The 19,061-nt window shown below is 38.9% G+C and overlaps 1 protein-coding gene and 1 long non-coding RNA gene across 3 annotated transcripts in view; both read right to left on the bottom strand.

The window, feature by feature from the left end:
- Window positions 1–1,001: 1,001 nt before the first annotated feature.
- On the bottom strand, window positions 1,002–2,943 carry LOC109305023. Its single transcript, XR_002099540.1, has 2 exons — window positions 1,773–2,943; window positions 1,002–1,712 (listed from the first exon to the last, which is right to left on the bottom strand). It is a non-coding gene; the product is annotated as an uncharacterized LOC109305023 (long non-coding RNA).
- A 2,459-nt stretch (window positions 2,944–5,402) lies between these two features.
- OSGIN2 (oxidative stress induced growth inhibitor family member 2) overlaps window positions 5,403–19,061 on the bottom strand; it is a 54,594-nt gene continuing 40,935 nt past the window's right edge. For both annotated transcript variants that reach the window (XM_019527895.1, XM_019527896.1), the window contains exons 5-6: window positions 11,537–11,628; window positions 5,403–8,283 (exon numbers count right to left, since the gene is read on the bottom strand). In XM_019527895.1, coding sequence (XP_019383440.1) covers window positions 7,236–8,283; window positions 11,537–11,628 — 1,140 coding nt within the window. In that variant the 3' untranslated portion in view covers window positions 5,403–7,235. The remainder of the gene's footprint in view (window positions 8,284–11,536; window positions 11,629–19,061) is intronic.

Raw genomic sequence — 19,061 nt, 5'->3', positions numbered from 1 at the left:
GGCATTTTTTTTTCAAAAATTTTTTTTTTTTTTTTTTTTTTTTTTTTTTTTTGGTCCATACTGCACTCTCACCATGTCCACAGTAGGTATCATCCATATCCTGCTGGTTTTACTGATTCAGGTAATCTTACTGTTATGGTATGGGTTAGACTATTCCTGTATTATAACCAGGGAATACAGTTTACTAGAGCCCCCAAGGCAATTCTGTGGATATTTATTTTAAAGCTATTACTGCTATTGAAGTACCTATAAGTATACACAACTCTTCCTTTTGCATTGTAACCAAAAGTTTGTTGTTTTAAACTCCTCAGCTCTCAGACAATGTTTTCTAATAGTATGAGCTATATAGCAAGAGTGACTATAATATTTTAAGGAAATCTGGGACATTTGGTGTGTTAAACACACGGTAATTTAATCTGGAGCATTTCATGAATACTTTTTGTAGTGCTAGCCTTTCCTTTTATGCAGGATACAATCTGTGTGTGCTCCAAACTTGTTATATTTCTGCTACATGCTTCTTTTTTTAATGCTGTATGTGCCTGGCCTCCCTACTGTTTCATCCGTCAATAGGTCCCCGATGTCTCTGACAGGAAATATCTTTGTATGGACATGATTTTCTTGGAAAATAAGAAAAAAATCCGGACAGGTTGCTTTTGTGTTTTCAAAAAGACTGCCTGCTTCAGCATCTTTGCCTGTGGACAACCATGCATTGCTGATACTCCTGCCTCTCTTGCTTAATAGTTTTGAAAATGAACAGCCTCTTGTGTCTACAGATGCTCTGTCCCAGGTCCTGCAACGATAGGATTTACTTTTTCCTTCAACCTAATTTAGTTCTCCAGAATGCTTTTAGTTTCTGACCTCACAGGCAGCACATTTCTGGCATTGTTCAGTATGAAAGTCCCAGTTCACTTCTAAGATAAATCTGACACTATGCATTAGTCTTGTTTTATAGGGTGCTCAGAGGAAGGGAGATTCTCAGAGGAAGGGAGAGCCACACAGGATATGGTAAACAAAATAGACCTTTTATTAACCAGACTTCAAATACACACTGCATTCAGCAACTCAGCTGAGCACACAGAGCAAGAAGCAGTAGCTAAGTTTCCCTCTTAAAAAGGGGCAGTGTATTAGTTGTTCATGAATACAATACGCTTAATCTCAAAGCTATAATCCAAGCTACCTCTTCATTGCTTCCAACTTGCTTTTTTATATCTTTCCCATGTTGATGCAAGATGCTGACCTTTTAAAAGGAAGTTAACAAGATCCCTCCACCTCCCTATGAAGTTTCTTGTCCTTTTCTAGTACTTCCTTTTACCTCCATGGCCCTCTACAACCTTTCTGGTCTCCCTTCACAATGACCATTTGTAGTATCCCTGCTCTTTAAATTTTGCCCTTACCTTCAGCTGCCTTTCCAATCATCTCCTTTCTCTGAAATCCCGGACCAAATGATATGCATGTTTATGTTCATTAGCACCTCCATTCTTTACTTCCTCCAGTCCATTTCTTCCCCTCCATTCTACTAATCTCTACCTGGACAAATAAGGAGCTCTGCTCCACTTTTATTCACTTCCTGGTGGCTTTTTGATGCAACACACACTGGATGAGTCTGATAACCACTGGCTCTTGTCATTACCTTCTCCCATTGCTCTGACCCTTCTATGATCCATTTGGTGAATCCTCATTCCTCTGACACTCCACTCAAAAGTTGTCTCACCCTCCCTCCATCTCTGTGGTTTTAACCCTTAAGCTTCAATCACCATCTTCATGTTGATGACCCAAATCTACTTCTACTCTTGACCTAACCCACTCTTCACTGATCTGAGGTTTTCTGTTGATGTCTTGCTGGTTTTTAAATATAGCAAGGTAAATAACGATCTCCATCTTCCCCGACTTCCCCCAAAGTCTCTCCCACTTCTTTGTCATCTGTCAATCACTATGTAATAACGCCTGAAAAAACTTAACAAACCCCTTAAGGGAACAATACTTTTTAGTACCCCATGATGTTACCAGGGCCTTTTTTCTGTCAAAGCACATTAGTTGCCATTATTTTGGTTTACGAGCATCAAATAGTATATATAGCACTTAAGTAAGACACTTTTCTCTTTCAGGAAAAAAGTGCTTAAGACATCACTCAGATTTATTCCAAAAGTCCATGCTGTCAGTCTTGTTGCTATGTTTCCCTTTGTTGTCACAAATTTATAAACATCCACAAGAAAGAAAGCAGCATGTCTTACCTGTCATTGGGACTCTAAAATAGTTTATAGATTAAAACTAAGTAGCACAGATAATTTTTTCAGCACCATATTCTCTCAAAATAGTCTTCTACATCTTTTTTTTATAATAGACTCCCCTTTTTAGACAAATGGAGGCTTCCAGTAAACAAAGGCCTCTCAGGTTCATTCATAAAGGAATATGGTACCATGCAGACCACTTCAGCCCTGTGGGGGGAGTAGGCAGGGAAGATGCCAAAACAACAGGATGACCCATTTTCTGTTTTTGCTGCTGCCAACAAGGGCTATAAGGATTTGTTTAAAGTGGAGTCTCTACAACTTTGCAATGAATCTTTCACAGAGCTCCCCCCTCCTTTAGCACTTCTTGCTGTATTTTACTTGCCATCAGTAAAGGTTACTGAGGAAAAAAATATTAAGCCCCTTCCTTTGTATTAACTATTTATTCATTCATTCATTCCATTACACAGGAATTCAGTTTACCTGCTTTAAAGCCGGCTCCCACTAGATCTAGCTCCTTTCTTCTCCTGCTCTGGGTAGTATGCACTATTTTAAGCCCATCTCCTATTTTGATTGCATTCTTGCTCTATTTCAATAAACAAGTTTGCATAAAACGTTTTGGGGAGGTTGCCAGCTGCTACTAGTCTAGAAAATAGTATGCATCTTCATCGGTAAAGATTTTTTAAAATTATGCAACATATACTCATCTTAAAACCTTGTGGCTAATTCCACAAAAGGGCAGGTACTCAAGTCCAACACTTATGTATAGTGAGGTTCTTAAAAACCCTTGCTCTGCTGCTAACTTTATAGGCACTTGGAGTCCCAAGGCATTTGAGTTTGTCAGTGAAGGTCCCAAGTTGTGCATGTGGATATGCATGCACGAATTCCAACACTACCGAACCGTACTGGCCCAGGGGCTAATGCACTTATCTGGAAGGTGAGAGAAGCAGAATTCCCGATCTAATAGCTATTTGTGTATACAAAAATAATGCAACTTCATCAGCAAAGGCAGTTTCCCTAGTAGACCCACTAGATTGCTGGCAAGGGCACTCTTCTGGGATGTGAGACACCTGGATTCAAATTCTTGCTTTAATTGGCATTGCCCAACTCCAGAAGTTTTACTGTTCAGAATCCTAAGTCAAGTCTGGTCCCAACTACCTTTGAGGCAGGGACTGGTAATCTCGGCATTTTTGTACAAGTTAGTTTAGGCAGCTTTCCATTCAGCTTGCTGGCTTTTGCAAATCCTTTTCTAAGACTCTCAATACAATGTATGGGGAAGCCTGGGTTTCTAGCTTGGGGCTGTGACTTCCACTATGGGGAAGGACACCTAAAAGTTAAAGTGCTGCAATGCCTAAATCCATTTGTGAATTCAGCCCCCAATGCCTTAAGGTACTTAAGTCAGGGAAATACCTTGGCAGAATTCAAAGAAAAATTACACCTTTTTATAAGAATGAATGCTTCTGTAGCGTAATCACTAGAATAAAAAGCTTAGTAGCCTGTCAGTCCCCAGGGTTCAAGTCAAAAGCCAACATACCTACTAGGATCTAAAAGACATTTCTTTCTCATATTTAATATTACACAATTAGGTCCCTGTCAAATAGTCATTTACTGAATGGACCACTAGTCAAGTCTGCTGTGGCAATTCTTAAGCTAGAGATAACTGAAGAGACACACAATTTTGTAGAATTCTCTTAGCAGTAATTTACCCAGGTGATATGTTCAGTAGTGCTTTGGATTACAACCTATTCCTGAACCCAAGACAAATATAAAAATATATTTTCCGTTAGTCTACTATAAAATGCAAATATCTAGTTAACATATTAGTACAACATGTAAAAATTTATATAGTTAAAATAGAATTGTTAAAGCTAGCAATGCAGTTATTCTCCTCTACGTTTATATGTCAGTGGCACTGGTTTACCTCACCACCTACATTTTTTAACTCTAAATTATTAAACAGTCTACTGAATGAAGTATCGCTCATGTTGTGGGGGAAAGGGATGAAGTAGAGACTGTTTCCCTTTCAGAAATCTGATCTACATAATTCGTAGTTACATAAACCAGTTGTTAATAATTAACTCAGGTTAATACTACACTAGTTAACAGCAATTCAAATATCAATTTTTAAAAAGTCCTTCTGAAAAAACAATTTGCACAAATTGCATGTTTTCATGTAGTTAAAGGCCAGTTACAAGTACAAAACCTGGCAGTTCCCAATAAAAAAAGGAAGATTCCTCAGTACTGTATCAGTCAGTAAAAAGGCATATTTACATACTGGCAAGCTAACACTTATTCTTCAAATTCTAAACATGTGGACTAAAAAAATACCAGTTCAATCTACTGACTTTCCATCACAGTTTAGTTTTATGCAAAGGAGTAACAGCAGGGGTAGAAGGAAAATCATTAACTCTGAGGTGCACCAAAGCAACAATAAGGAATCATAAATACCCGAATAAGAACTGGTACAATAAACTTTTGTCACCATAGTATATTTCACAGTGTCTAAATAGATACAACAGTTCAGGATGCAGCTTTGTTTTCCTGAACAAATTAATCCCCTTGCTTCATTTAAAACTGAAAAGTAAAAAAAAAAAAAAGAAAAAAAAAAAAAAAAAAAAAAAAAAAAAAAAAGCACAAAGGATGGGAATGTTTTTTTATAGCTGCAATGTTATGCTGTGACTTACCAACATTTATGGTTAGGAGCATCAACAAAATTGTAGACTTTACCATGTAAAAAATATTCCAAACTGGTTAAAAGCACAATCAGATTTTCTAACAAAAGATTTAATGTGTAGCTAATACATAAGGTTTACGTAGTAGAACCAAAACCAAAAACTCCCGAGAGTCCTCTACTAAAATGAAATAATATTAAAGTCTCTATTCCATGCTTGGTTATGTCAAAGTAGATGTTAGCATAACTGAAACTAGTCATATCCCTCCATTTTCCAAGTATGAAAATGACTTATGTAACTAGTAATGATCTGAGACATGGCTAAAATTCAAGCCACGTGGGCATCATTTAAAAAAAAATCATCCGCTTGTTTCACTGACATAGTTAACATCAAACTAACTTAGTTTAGGTTTTAAACTAAATTAGAATGTTTTCAGAATGATGTCTTTAGCTTTCAATTAAGTTATAGGCTTAGATCTATAATTTCAAGATGGGAATATTTTTTGTTGTGGTTTTAACACTCATCTGCCCCAATATTTAATTTTTCCCGTTTCAATAAAAGGTCCAGATCCTGAAAAACTTTATTAAGACGCATAGGTGTTTTTAAGGAGGCACAGACAGATCAGGCATTACAAGTATGAATATTAATGCAATTATCAAAAGTCACGTGGCTGAAACAGCAGAATATGTATATTTTCCACTATACAAGCTCCATAACCTTAAGGTAGCTGGGGTTTCTTTGTATCTGGTTCAGGTTCTTATAATTCATCCACTGAAGTGATCATCATTTTGCTGAGTTACAGAGCTTCATTTTAATAATGAAAAATGGTCTCTCTAATCCAAACTGCTGTGTGTTCCATTTAGAAAATACAATACATTTATGAAAAAATGTAACAGACTGAACTGGGGAACACCTTCACCATGCTGGATGTGAATTAAAGTGTCTGGTGATGGATAAACTAAGACATTTTCAGTCGGTATTCTGAATGATAAGAGTCATAATTAGGCAAGTAACAACTGATCTACTGCTTATCCCAGCTACAATGAACAGCACTAGAGTGTTTACATTGGTTTATTTATCAAAAGGCATATATGACATACTCCACTCGTCACCTTCACAAGTTGTGAAACTTAGATTATACCTTCCAAAAACTTGAGTTAGCAACTTTGTCAGGTGAAGAATGGTTTTAAAGGAGTTTTCTCCAGGTTTATTATTTCATATAAGGAATTTTAAAATGTGGTATTTAAAATGGACATCTAAATGCCTAAAAACATCCTGGTTTTAACTGTATGCATTGCTTGAGACAGAGAAACAGGAGCCAATACTGGACACAAGGTGATGGGGGAGTATCTGCCACCATCTCCACCAGATAAGAGTTCCCATTCAGTCTTCCTTAGCTGTAAGGTAAGAAGGTGGTTTACAGATTTTGTAATCACTTTGTGTACTGCCTTTTCAACCACACTTTTTTGTAACAAGACATTGGGCATTCATTCTGCTGACACTGTAGCAAGAACACTTACATCAGCACTTCTTTGTTTTACTGTAAACCAGAATATTCTTGGAAAATTACATATCATTTTAACAGAGAACAGCTCTCTGAAATCCCTATGTTATGGCCTTTCTGCACTTCAGGAAGTATGGGCATACCCTTGACATACATATTAGTGAACTGTCAAATCATGCATTTAAGATTAAAGGAATGCTCGCTCTTTTATTCCAGTGCTGAATTACGATTGATATGGTTTATAATTCTCAAGTCAAATGTTTTTCTGTTTGTAGAAATCCTGTTTACTGTAAAAAGTAATTTGCTTAATGCTCAAGAAAGGTATATACACTATTACTGCGGCAAAATAAAAATTTTTGTTCCAAATGAATTGTTTCATATTTACTTTGAGACCACGAACCATTTGTATTAAATAAGAGCAAAAAACTTCTCCAGCTTGGTTTAGATCTCTAGTTTCAAGATAGGAATATTTTTTGTTGTGTTTTTGACACTACAATAAAAAGCAGCTCCCAGCCCAGATGCTCTATTTCCAGAGAATAAGTTTGTACTTGTGTGAGCAAAAGACTACAGGCAAGTCAACATACATTAGTTTCATTTGTTGTTTATCTGGAACCAATTCAAGTTGCATACAGATCAATTGAGAGCAGACCAAATTTTTGTCTCTTCAAAAAGATAAAGTACTGTAGCATCAGCATCCTCTACTAGGTATACAAGTTCTCCACACTTGTATTACATCACAAAAAGTGGGGCTGCTAGTGGCTTTAGCTGTCAATGAGTTGCTTGTCAGAGTGTGCCTGTGATTCCATATACAAAAGTCTTATATCACTGCTTGGTTTAGGGCACCCCATCACCACCACCACCTTCAACAATTAGTTGATGTTTCTTCTTTTGTCTTATTGCCAAACATCGTGTAATGCCCAGTGCCCCTCCTTTTAAAAAACGTACAAAATTGTCTCCAACCAAAGGGCCCAATGCAAAGAGATTCATTTCTTTAGTGCACTCATAAGTATATGGATCAATCTCAATAGGATTACCCTTGCATGTGATTGGTTGGTTTGAATTATGACCTATGCACTGCCCTTGGTCCTTTAGAAAGAAAAGATTAGGGTGAGAACCTATCAGAACTAAAGCTATGGAGAACTTTAAGATTTTCTTCAATCCAGAGGCACTCTGAAGGACACATTTCATGTCTGGCTTGAAGGAAAGTACATGGTGCTCAGGGAAACTGGTATAAGCAGAATGTATATTAGAGTCCGCAGTATGTGACTGAGTGCACATCATGTGGTAGACTTTATGGTATTCGGGATAAAGCTTTTTAGGTAGTTGTTTGAAAATTAGACCTGAATCAGTAACCCTTCTGCGGAACACATGCATTACAGGGATGTTGTTATTGTAGGCACACAGTATTGCATCAGCTGCTGTAAGTCCAGCACCCACAATTAAGACTGGGTCTACTTTTCCACGGAATTTCCCTTTGCTGATGGCAGCTCCAAAGTCAGACATCGAATGAAGCACAAAGGGAAAATCTTCTCCTTCAACCAGGAGTCGGCCAGGACAATCAAAGGTTCCAGTTGCAAGTGCCACATTCTCAGCAAAGAGGCAGAATGGTACATGTGAACCATCTGTTGCTCTATGATAACCTCTGACTTCCCAGTTTTTTTTGATCAATGGTTCCTGTCCATCTTCTGCTTCCACCTGCAAATGCCGAGTTGAAATATTTTCACTTAGTTGGCATTCATCTTCATCCTTTTCTCGGTAAAGTCTTGATACAGATGTTATGTAAGTATTATCTCTGAAGTTCTTCTGGAGACCCATAACCTTAATGTATTGTTTGTAATAACAAGCTATTTCCTCTGGCATTACTCTGTCACTCTTTATATTTCTGAAAGAAAATCAAAGAGGTTCAATCAATATTTAAGCCATAAATGGTGGTCTGAACATCACACTTCAAATAGTGTCTGTGTAGGTTTAAATTTAAGCAGGATTGACTCTGTTCCTCACTCATAACATAACTATATTGAGTTCAGTAAGTTTTACTACATGGAATTTGAGGACTGTAAAACTGCTCTCTTCATGCTGATTATACAGGGCAGGGGTTTTCAACCTTTTAAGTTCATTGTACCCTCAGTGGCCAGACTGGGGGGAGCATGGCCAAATGCAGAGTGGCGGTAGCCGCTGCGTGTGAGCTTCCCCCACCCCCTGTGTCAGGCTGGGTGGGCAGCACCTGCACAGCAGCGCCGGATAGCATGTGGCAGCGCTCTATCCCCACCCACCTGTGCGTACCCCCTAGGGCCTTGTCATGTACCCCCAGCTGACAACCCCTGATATAGGGTAAGGTTCCCAAATATGTTAAGCACATTCCTCCTATTGAAAAAAAACCCTATTTTGGAATAACCCACCATAAATCTGCTTTGTAAAAGCAAGCTTGCCCAAATGCTGATGTATGAAATTGTGTCTGCCTACTGCTACTCTTGTGCAAAATTCTGGGTTGGTTGTTGGTAGCTGTCCTTCCTCAATCAACCTGCTGTAGTCTGGGATTGCTGTGTGTTAAATATTTATGTATGATATGCTACAGAGGAAATTCAGAACTATCCAAAGGAGACAGGTCAACAAATCTCATTGAAAATATCCCCCGTGATGCATTTATCACACAAAGTAAAGCTGATAAACACAATAAATGAAGAAATATTGTAGCAATTTTTAATGGAACATATTCCACAGAGCCAGTTTTAACTTCCTGATAGTTGAGAATAAAGTATATACTTAAGCAGGGCACCCTTTCCCCTGGTCTGGATCTGGCCTGCCAAGGAGCTCTGTCATCTGGATCTGGCCCCACACTGGAAGTGATTTTGACACCCCTGATTTAGACACCAGGGCCAGCCTCAATCTTGGTTGTTTTATCATTCTGGATTTAGCTTAAGGTGCTGCACCCACTTTAGAAATTTGTATTTTGTGTTTCAAAGGCAAATAATAACTGATACTAGTAAGATGCCTTTTAGATGGTTTCAAGAACTTTGCTACTTTAAGACAAATCCAAAATGATAAATCAAGAGATTATGGTGGCCATTATCAACGTGCATGACTTTTTTTGGTAAACATATGGACAAAAAGCACTTCCTGTCTGTCTCGGGTAGGTTACTAAGATATAGGCATATGCCCTTTTAAAAATTCATGTTATTACTCTGAGAATCCTAGTAAGATATTTACTGAAGAACAAGCTTGAGAACTTATGATGAGCACGAGCAAGGGAAGAGGGAAGAAGGGGCTGTGTGGAGGAGGAGGAAATGTGGACGTGCAGAGGTGGCAGGGGAAGAGGGGTCAGGCAGCAGCTCAGACCCTGGGTAGAACTGTATTAGAATCAAGTACATTTTTTAAAAATACACCTTGTAAATACTTGTCACTATTTCCTCATCCAAGAGCCCCAATTCTGGAGGGAAAAAAACCCAGCATAATTTATATAGGTGTAAATGTATGTAAAATCCTGTTTAAGACGATGATTAAAATTAAGTCCAAACAATTATTTACAGGACAAAACTGCAAAGGCATAATCTATCACTACAGTTTCTCTCATAGAAGTCAGAGTCTTAAAATCTGTGGGACTCCCTCTGCTTTTTACATTTTCATTCCAGAATGGGACCTACCTGTGACTATCAGGTCACTGAAGGAAGGAATACAGTAGATTCATGGTTTATTTTCCTTTACCAAAAAAAGAAAAAATTGTCCCCAAACTTGTATTTCAACCACCACAACTCAAATGTCACCTATTTCCACCTCATCAATTCTCCCTTTGGACCCTGACCTTTCAGTCCATCAAACTCAAGCTACTTCAACTGCCACAACCAAAGCTGATTTCATGCCTCAGCTACACACTGAAGCAGGTCCAGCAAAACATGACCAGGTACAATGTTTATTACCATTATAAACTAATGTCATTGATTTGATGGTAATAATCACTACCACATTACCATTAGTAAGATTTTTTCCATACTATGCTTACACTGTGCTACAGAAAGGGCTTTTGCATGAAGGATCAAGATCACAGCTGCAGTTTAAGACTGCATTAAGGCTAATTTTTAAAGAAAGAGGTTCATAAGCACAATGTAATGACTCCCAAGATTTACTGATGCTCCAGAAAGGCCTACAAAATGCCTTTTGTGTGCATTTTGTAAATATCTCAGTGGGCTAATTTTATATGGGGAAACTAGTATATTTGTTTTAAAAAGCTACTTTAAAGTGACCTTCAGGTTCCAATTTGAAAGCTTGTGGGAAAAGGAGTTTAAAAGAAAAACCTAATGATTAATTTCATTTTTAAAAGTAATTAGTACAATAGAAAAGAAGGTGAAAAAGCAAGTAAATCATATATTCTCTGTAGAAGCTTTCTACCAGTCAAAGACCTTGAACCAGATCAAACAAAAACAAGTTTATAACCTACATGTTTATGATTGGAAACTGGTCAGTGTCACTTGATGAATCGTTTTATTTTAGCAACAACAAATGTCCTTGTCTAGTGCCCTCAAGGAAACAGAACCATCACTATAAGCATAGGCCACATCCTATCGCATCTATTAGGTAGCTAGATGAACAAGGTGGAATAGAATAGGTGCCTGAGTACAAGTCCCTGAAAATACATTAATCTATGTTTGTACCACAGTGCCATCTTACCCTTAACACCGAGTGATTCTACACATTCATTAATGTGCCGCAATTCCAGTGCATTAAATTTAATACATGTAATAACTGGCACTAATTTTATATGCTGTAATTGGCATTACTGCGCATTAGTGCAGATGAATGCTTAAGTATTGTTAACGCATGCTAGACTAAATCTGCACATTAGCATAGTTTTTGCCAGCTGTGCTAATGCACAGTAAAATTAGTCTTCTACACATGAACATGTGCCCACTGAGCAGTAAAAAAAAGTGAGAAAAAAGGGACACCCTCACCTGCTGTAGTAACAGTTTTTCAGGGACTTGAGCAAGATGGAATAGGATCACACTGAGGCACCTCAGTTCACCTACGCACATACTAGGTAGAATAGAATTTGGCTCTAGAACTATTACACAGCACCCCTCAAACCTGTATTTATATAGTGTTCATATCTACATTTATCACTTTAAGAAATCTGGTGCCTTTACCTCCGTTTACTAGCTGCCCAATCCTTAAATTTGAGTCCCGGCAACTCCATCCAGTCTCCAAAACTGATCGTCAACATGGAACCTTCCATTGTCTATAGGGGGGGGAAAATCATCAAATTAAGTGTGACAGTTACATTTTAACACATATACTTCTTCTAAATACCAATCAAGTGGTTCTACTGCATCTTGGCACCAGAAATATTGGATCGTTATGGGGATGCAGATCAAACAACATTTCAGGTTACGATTAGAAAAGCATTCTAAACTACACAGTTTAAAGTTAATGAAGAAAAAACAAAGCACTACAAATGAAAGCATAAAATATTTCTAGTTCCATAATTTTAGTAAGAAAAAAAAAAGCAACAAGAAACCAAAAGACTATGAACATCAATTCCAAACTTTGCTTCATAATTTCTGGAAACAAATCTAAAAGGAATGGATGATGGGGAAAAAAAAGAACAGAAAAAAAACACAAATTCAAAGAAGTTACTGAATAATCACAGAATCACAAGGTAGAAAGGGATCTAAAGAATAATCTAGTCCACATACAAAGCCAAAACTTTTTGTTCCTAAACAGAAAGACAAATGATACATGAGACAGTGGTGAAGGTCAGAAGTCCCAAATAGTAAGTGGAAGTTTGGATTAAAAAAAAGGCAAGGAAAAAAACAAGATGGCAAACTGTAAATATTATCTTCAGTGGAAAAAAAGTTGTTTTTTTTTTTTTTTTTTTTAGATGGAAGCTGGTTAGACCCCATGCAAAAGAAAGAAAAGAGATCTGATCCAACAGAAAGTAAGCAACAAGTACAAAAAGAGATCCTGTTATCTAGAAACCTGACAAGTTGGAAAGGTTGATTGTGGGATAAGACTGTAAGCACTAAAAGCTGAGATGGGTACTGTCTTACAGAGAATCAGGAATTGTCTGATGAAATTTAAGAGAATGCTTATTCAAAGAATATTTTGAAGAAACACTCGTTTTACTGAAAGTTCAAAGCAGAGGTGGAATGCTGCCTAGTTTCCTACAAGCTCACCTGATGAGCTGCTCGAAAGCCCCCACATGCAGTCTGCCCAAGATCAGGAACATGTGTTCCAGGATCTCTACTAGGAAACCAGAAGCCTGAAAGCTCCAGATCTTCTCAAAATTTCTTGAATTCATAGTAGAGTTTGGAAGCTCTAAGAACCTTGCCTATATTCAAGGTCTAAGAACACTGGCTGGAAACAAGAGTCTGGAACTGAACAGTGAACCTATGGCAACTGTGAAGATCCTAAAAAGCTGTAGTCACTGTGAATCCCACTGCAAATTGCATATATGCATCACAGGTGCACAATCTGATTCTCAAATAAGCATGTCTGTCAGAATCAGGCATGTATCCAGTTCCCATCTAACAGAAGGGAAGGTGGAGGGGTCACAACTGTCCCAATTCAAAGCCCATGTTTGCCAAGTGTCTCTGAAGTGGAGAAGGAGGCTAGGTTGCAGATCCAGACTGACATCTACGTCAGTTACTACAGACGGAGCAATATTTTTGAATGTGTGTAAATATGAGCTGCACTGCACGTGAAATGGCAAATATTGTTCACATCAGGATAGCAGGAAAGAGGAGTACCAGGTGTATCAGTCAAACAGTTTGTTCATCCAAATCTAGGACTGGATCCAATGCATAGTGCTTCAAGAACATAACCAGCCTGCTCCATGCTGCAGTCTCAGAGATCCCCAGTATCCAAAAATCTAGCACAGTAAACTCTGGTGGACTACAAGAGGTACTTCTGATAGGCTAACTAGTTGAATAGTGTGACAGACTTATCTACTTCCTGGTAAAATAACCTGACTTTTAGAATAGTTACTACTCATCCCTATGAATAAACATAGCTCTAAATATTTCAGATAAACCCTATCTGAGAGTATTGTATGTTCTCTCACTATTTGCAAGGGAAGTTAGGGAAGAATATAGGCAACAGCTGAAACTAAAATATGACCTCAAAAGTCAATTTTAAACAAATTCTAAGCACCACTTTATATCTCATTCCAATGGGCTATGCAGAGGTTCCTCTGACTTATTTTAGCAGTTCGCTCTCCTAGCTGTGGCAAGAGCAAGATAGTGAATGAAGCTCTAGATGAGAGACTCAGACGGGAAGATCTGTGAGCCTCAAGGGACAATACTGGTCCCATGCAAACGCAGGTTCTGTGATAGTGTGCATCCGACCCTTAAAAATGCTGATAACAGATGCAAGAAAACAGAATGCCAGTCTGTCACAGGGAGATGTACGTGAAAGAGAATTTGGCCCAATGTTATACGGCAATCACTCTGGGCACAGCAGGAAGGCCTAGAGACGCTCCTAATGCCGCTACAAGACAAAAATATCATCCAGGGGAGATCTAAGATCAAACTTTGTCTGGAAAAGACTACATTTTATTTGGTGGCAGACATTTATTCCCACTTCTACTCCACAATAGTGGAAAACATTTTCTGCAGTAAGCATGCACAGCTAGAAGCCAACCGTCTGGACACCTACCATCTCATTGCTGCTGCAGGGCTAACAGAGTGTAGACTAGAAACAAATGTTGCCAAATGGAGAGATTCAGCTGTGACAATGTGTCATGACACAACTGAACCACTTCACTGGGCAAAATAAACATTGCCCCTTTGATGGTATGAGACAAGGGGCAATGTACTCTCCCAATGTACTCTCCCTACTTTTCCCACTGCTCCAGATCCACGCTGTAGGTCTGGGGTACTGAGGAAAAGTGCCTCTCCACCCAGCCAGTCTCTTTATCTCTGGAATAGTGAAGGACAAAGAGAAATGTCATACAGAATATCTTAATGATATAAAGCTCTAGAATGTTTATGATGTTTCTTGTCCTCTAATCAACACATCCCTTGTATATGGAGATGCAGCTGGACTGGTGCGGTGAATGCTGACAGGTTTTGAACAGTACTCTCTGACATTATCAGGTTTTAACCATCAGCTCAAAAGGACAGTCATAAAAAACAGAATTAGAAGGGATGGAGTTGGTTGATGTCCCCTGGAGGAACAGACTGACCCAAACTGAGTCAGATTAGAGAAGGCCTTAGGAAAAGCCTGGTAACTGATGTCATGCATGTTCGAACAGGCACAAGACATTAGGCAAAGTGGAATCAAGGCAAGGTATACAATTGTCCCCTTTATCTAGGGACTAAATTGAGGCAAGCAGGCCTGTGATGCTATTGACTCCATCTTGGCTTCTAGGAACTTTGTTGCCTATGCTGGAGTTGGGAACGATTTTTTGCACTTCACATCAGCAGCTGAACAGGACTAATACATAGTTTAGGTTTGTCAGTTTCTTAGCAAGACTTTCCTCTGATCAACTACTCATTAATTACCTTTACATTACACATATATCTTTTTTGGTCAGTATGTCCTTGGAAAATTCAAAGTACTTCATATTGGTAATGTTTTTTAAATAGGGGGACTTCCTGTAGACCAAGCAATGGCAATGTGGAAGTATGCTTCCTGCAAGTTGAGATCCACAAACCAGTACTAGAGAAGTAGTACAGAGCGCGGTGGGTGTAAAAGGTACTTTTGAAAAGGGTCCCTGGGGAAAACAACAAAAAGGGAGAAATAACAGGGAAGTGAGCTGTTGTTAATATGTTCTGTAGTTCCCAAGGGAAATCTATACCCAAGCCTAAGGGAAGGGAGCAAGGCAGTTTCCAAAGATTTGTTGTGGGGTTTGAGTTTCAGTGTGGCTCCTGAACTTAGTGTCAAACTCACTACCTTTGAAATGGAGGGGTGTGAAAGATAGTACATTCCTTCTAAAACTGAAAGGCTGCTCCTTGGATGAGCAGCCTACCCGAAAGTATGAATGGTGTTCTTTGTCTCCGACAGGTCTAGTATCAGAAGATTCTTTAGCGTGGCACTAGGGTATAAATTCTCAAGGACAGCAGGAATCTTTCAGCTAACGTACAGCTTCAAGTCCTAGAGTGAGATATGTCCATACTCTGGACCTCTCTTGGTAGATCAGGCACACGTCATCAAAAACTTAGTACATTATGAGAGCTGTTGCCATTGACTTGGCTGCTCATCCATTTTCACCTACAGTACTGCTTTATAATCGCCATTTATCCTTTTTTGGCCACCTTTTCCTAGAACTTCTGCATTCCTCCAGGAATCTGGGCAGGAGCTATGTTATTTTCTCCCAAACGAAAAAGCTGTACTTTGTGAATAACATTAGATAATTTGCAACCCTGGACTGTAAAGAAATAGAAGCTACCTTATCTGTATGAGCTCCAAGCTTCTTTGGAAGGCTTTGACTGATCCATCTTCTTTCTGGTTTGCTGAAAAACTGAGTGATCGCAATAGAAACTATTCAGTCTTTGATTAGAATAGATTGTACTGCTAAAGGCCTTTCACAGGTTCCACTTAAAGCTCATCTATCAGTGCCGTTCTTCTCAATGCCAAGGCACTTAGTATGAGGAACAGTTATTACACATTTTCCTGAATTATGGTCTACTCCATATGGCCATCCATGTCTAATACTTGACATGAGCTCCTGGAGTGACAGAACAGGGATGGTAGTTTCACCAGGGAGGAGGAGACTCTTTAGCCAATGAAGACAGATTGTTTCATCTCATGATTTAGTCTGAGGCTACTGAGATTCCAGGGAGGGTTATCAGTACTGTAGGTAAACAGGATTTGCGTTTGACGGTGAAGACATGCAACAAGACACTGCTCTGGGACTCATGGAACTATGATATTCAATCAGGTCTGTAGAGCCAAGGTGGCATACTGGACTAATACTGGTCTTTAGTCCTGTAATAGGAATCAATACTGGGCTATCCTGGATAACTTGGTAGGGTCCTTTTCCAGCTTCTTCAGCAAGGGCTCACTGCTGGAAATCAGGGAGAAATGTCTTAAAGAGAGAGGAAAAGAGTTCCTTTGCAAACAACCTTGTACTAGATGATCTTGGTGGCAGTACCTGCAATGTCAGAAGGAAGAAGACGACAAATCCTCAAGGGCAAACTTCAACATCAAAAGTAGAATCCACAAGGAGTGCCAAAGTTGACATCAGGAATACTCTCAGCATCACCAGCACATTCAATAGCATGGACTCTTATACCTTCTTAGCTTGTGGTGTTTTGTGCCTGTTCTTTGGACCTAAAAGGCTTCTCTGTAGAGGTAAGCTCAATGAGCTTTTGGAGCCATGCTTTTATGAAGGAGTGGTGCCCGAGTCAGAATCTTATTTAACTTTACATGGACAGCAGTTATCTACTGGTGCTTAAGTACAGTTTGCATCCTACTTCATATGGACTTTGGATACATGAGTATCCACAAGGTTACTAAGCATATGCAGCAAGTAATATGCTACAATCTGGCTGAGAAGGTATGCAACTCCTTATATACATGCTCATGCTTTGTAAGTTACAAAACGGCATGAAAAAGGTGAAAAGGGCTCCTATGTTTTAGCCCAATAGCTTAACAGTCAAGGGACTTGCCCAGAAAGCAGGGGTTCCCCTTTAATCCAGAGGGGATTTGAATATACAACCCTCCAACTTCCCAAAATAGTGATCTAACCACCAGATCGCAGGTTTGAGATTAATTTTTCTTTGAAGCTGAGCCACAGTACCTTGCATTTAATGCTGGCTAAAATGGATGGAGAGCTGTGATGACCCCCCTCCCCTCCCCCATATTAAGGGAAGAAAAGGTCTAGGCAGGAACCCTGGGCAAATGCTGTAACAATTAGGCTACAACATGGGAGATCCCACCAGACCTGGCATCTAACACCCACTACTCATGCTTTTTTTTTTTTTTTTTGCCAGATACATTTTTAAGGTCAACACTGCCTGAAGGCATGCACATGCAAAGCAAAGCAACGTCCCCACTATGCCAGAACACAGCCCATTACATACTTAGTAGCCATGGGGATGCTTAGATATCCACACCACATGTAAAACAGGATTGTAAACCATATATAGGTCAAAAATAGCAGTTACTCAGCCAGGTAATTGCCATTTGGATGTGTAAAGTGAAATAGGATCCTGTTTTTGGAGTTCATCTTCAGTGTTAAGAAAGCATCAATTTTTACTTAGCAAAGAGCCCACTGTGGAAGCTCTCTGCAAGGCCTGGAGATCTACCCGGTGCTCTCGCGGACCACAGCTTCTACATCTGGCCCCACAGTATTAAAGGCCATGTTAATAAACTGCTTCAGAAGGTACAATTTGGGTACTGCATTCTCCACTTTATATAGGTACAAAGTAAATAACAAATGAGGAAGAGATATTTACTATTACTTATCAGTTAGGGCATGAGAGGTATTGTCTGAAGGTTCAAGTGCCACATTTCTAATGATTATGCAATTTCACCTTATTCTGTATATTGGGATGTTGGAAAGAATATCCCCATGCTTGCTTGCTTTTTGGAAAAGCTAACTAAATTAGAAAAAAGAATTCTTCACAAAATAGCTGTTAAAGTTCACACAGTCTAGTGTCAATCTTTCTGCCACAGATGGTAAGAAGGAACTGAGTTATGAGTTGTGACCACTGCCTTTTTATGCCCATACCTGGAACACACGTAGCCTGACAGACATAACTATTCAAGAGACTGAACTCAGACATGAGGCATAGGTACAACAACTTGTTGGGATATCTGCACTGATTCATACTAAAAAGAAGAACTATGGGGTTTTTCCATGGCTTCCAGGCTCTCTATTGTGAAAATCCTGGGGTGAATTTCAAGGGTCTGAAGCAGCTCAAACTGCTGTGGGCCAGAAGCCTTGGGCCTTCCAGATTACAAGCTAATTAGCTGGCTGCCCTGGAGCTGCAAACCCTGTAAGCCACAGTGGGATTTCCCTTCTGGGTACTGAAGACAGATCAGTTTCAGGAGCATTAGTCAGCTGGGAAAGTGTTCTATGCATGTTTGCTCTGGTGATGAACCTACATTATTTGTTAAACAAAATCATCTTAAAAATTGATAAGAATCTTCATTACTTCATGTAAATACAGACTATTGCCACGTATTAACTTTGAAATACCCTATTACATTAGCTGGTTGAACTGTTATTTTGGTAATTAAAGTGGAAACAAGGAAGTGAACATTATAATGGAAATTAATAGAAACAGCAAGCAAGTCCATAAATAGGCATAAATCTTTTCTGGTTCTAGGATGCCTTTCCCTAAAAGCAAATGCTTTAAGAAATACATTTCTTCCTAAGCAACAACAACACAGAAACACATTAATCTTCCTGAAAGACAAAACATTGCATGGAGCCACCAGAAACAGCACCAGAACTAAGAAGATTGAATAGATGGCTGATTGTGCATAAACTCTGAAATTCTGCTTAGACAAAAAAAAGGTCATTTAAAACTAGGAACACAATAATAACAAATGGTAGACTTTGAAGCTAAGAGAACAGAAGTTCAGATACAGAAGAGAAAGAATCTGAGCAGGGAGAAGGGGAAATTTAAGAAAAAAATTCAAGCCATAATTTCCTAGCAGGAAAATAAATAAATCCTGACAGAAAGTTCCCAGTCAAAGAACATACAGGCAAGGGGGGAA

The sequence above is a fragment of the Gavialis gangeticus genome, unplaced genomic scaffold, assembly GCF_001723915.1.
Source record: "Gavialis gangeticus isolate Ggan-Ray unplaced genomic scaffold, GavGan_comp1, whole genome shotgun sequence".
Classification (NCBI taxonomy): Eukaryota; Metazoa; Chordata; order Crocodylia; family Gavialidae; genus Gavialis; species Gavialis gangeticus.
Note: the sequence above shows the minus strand (reverse complement) of the source record. Positions and strands in the feature narration are given on the sequence as shown.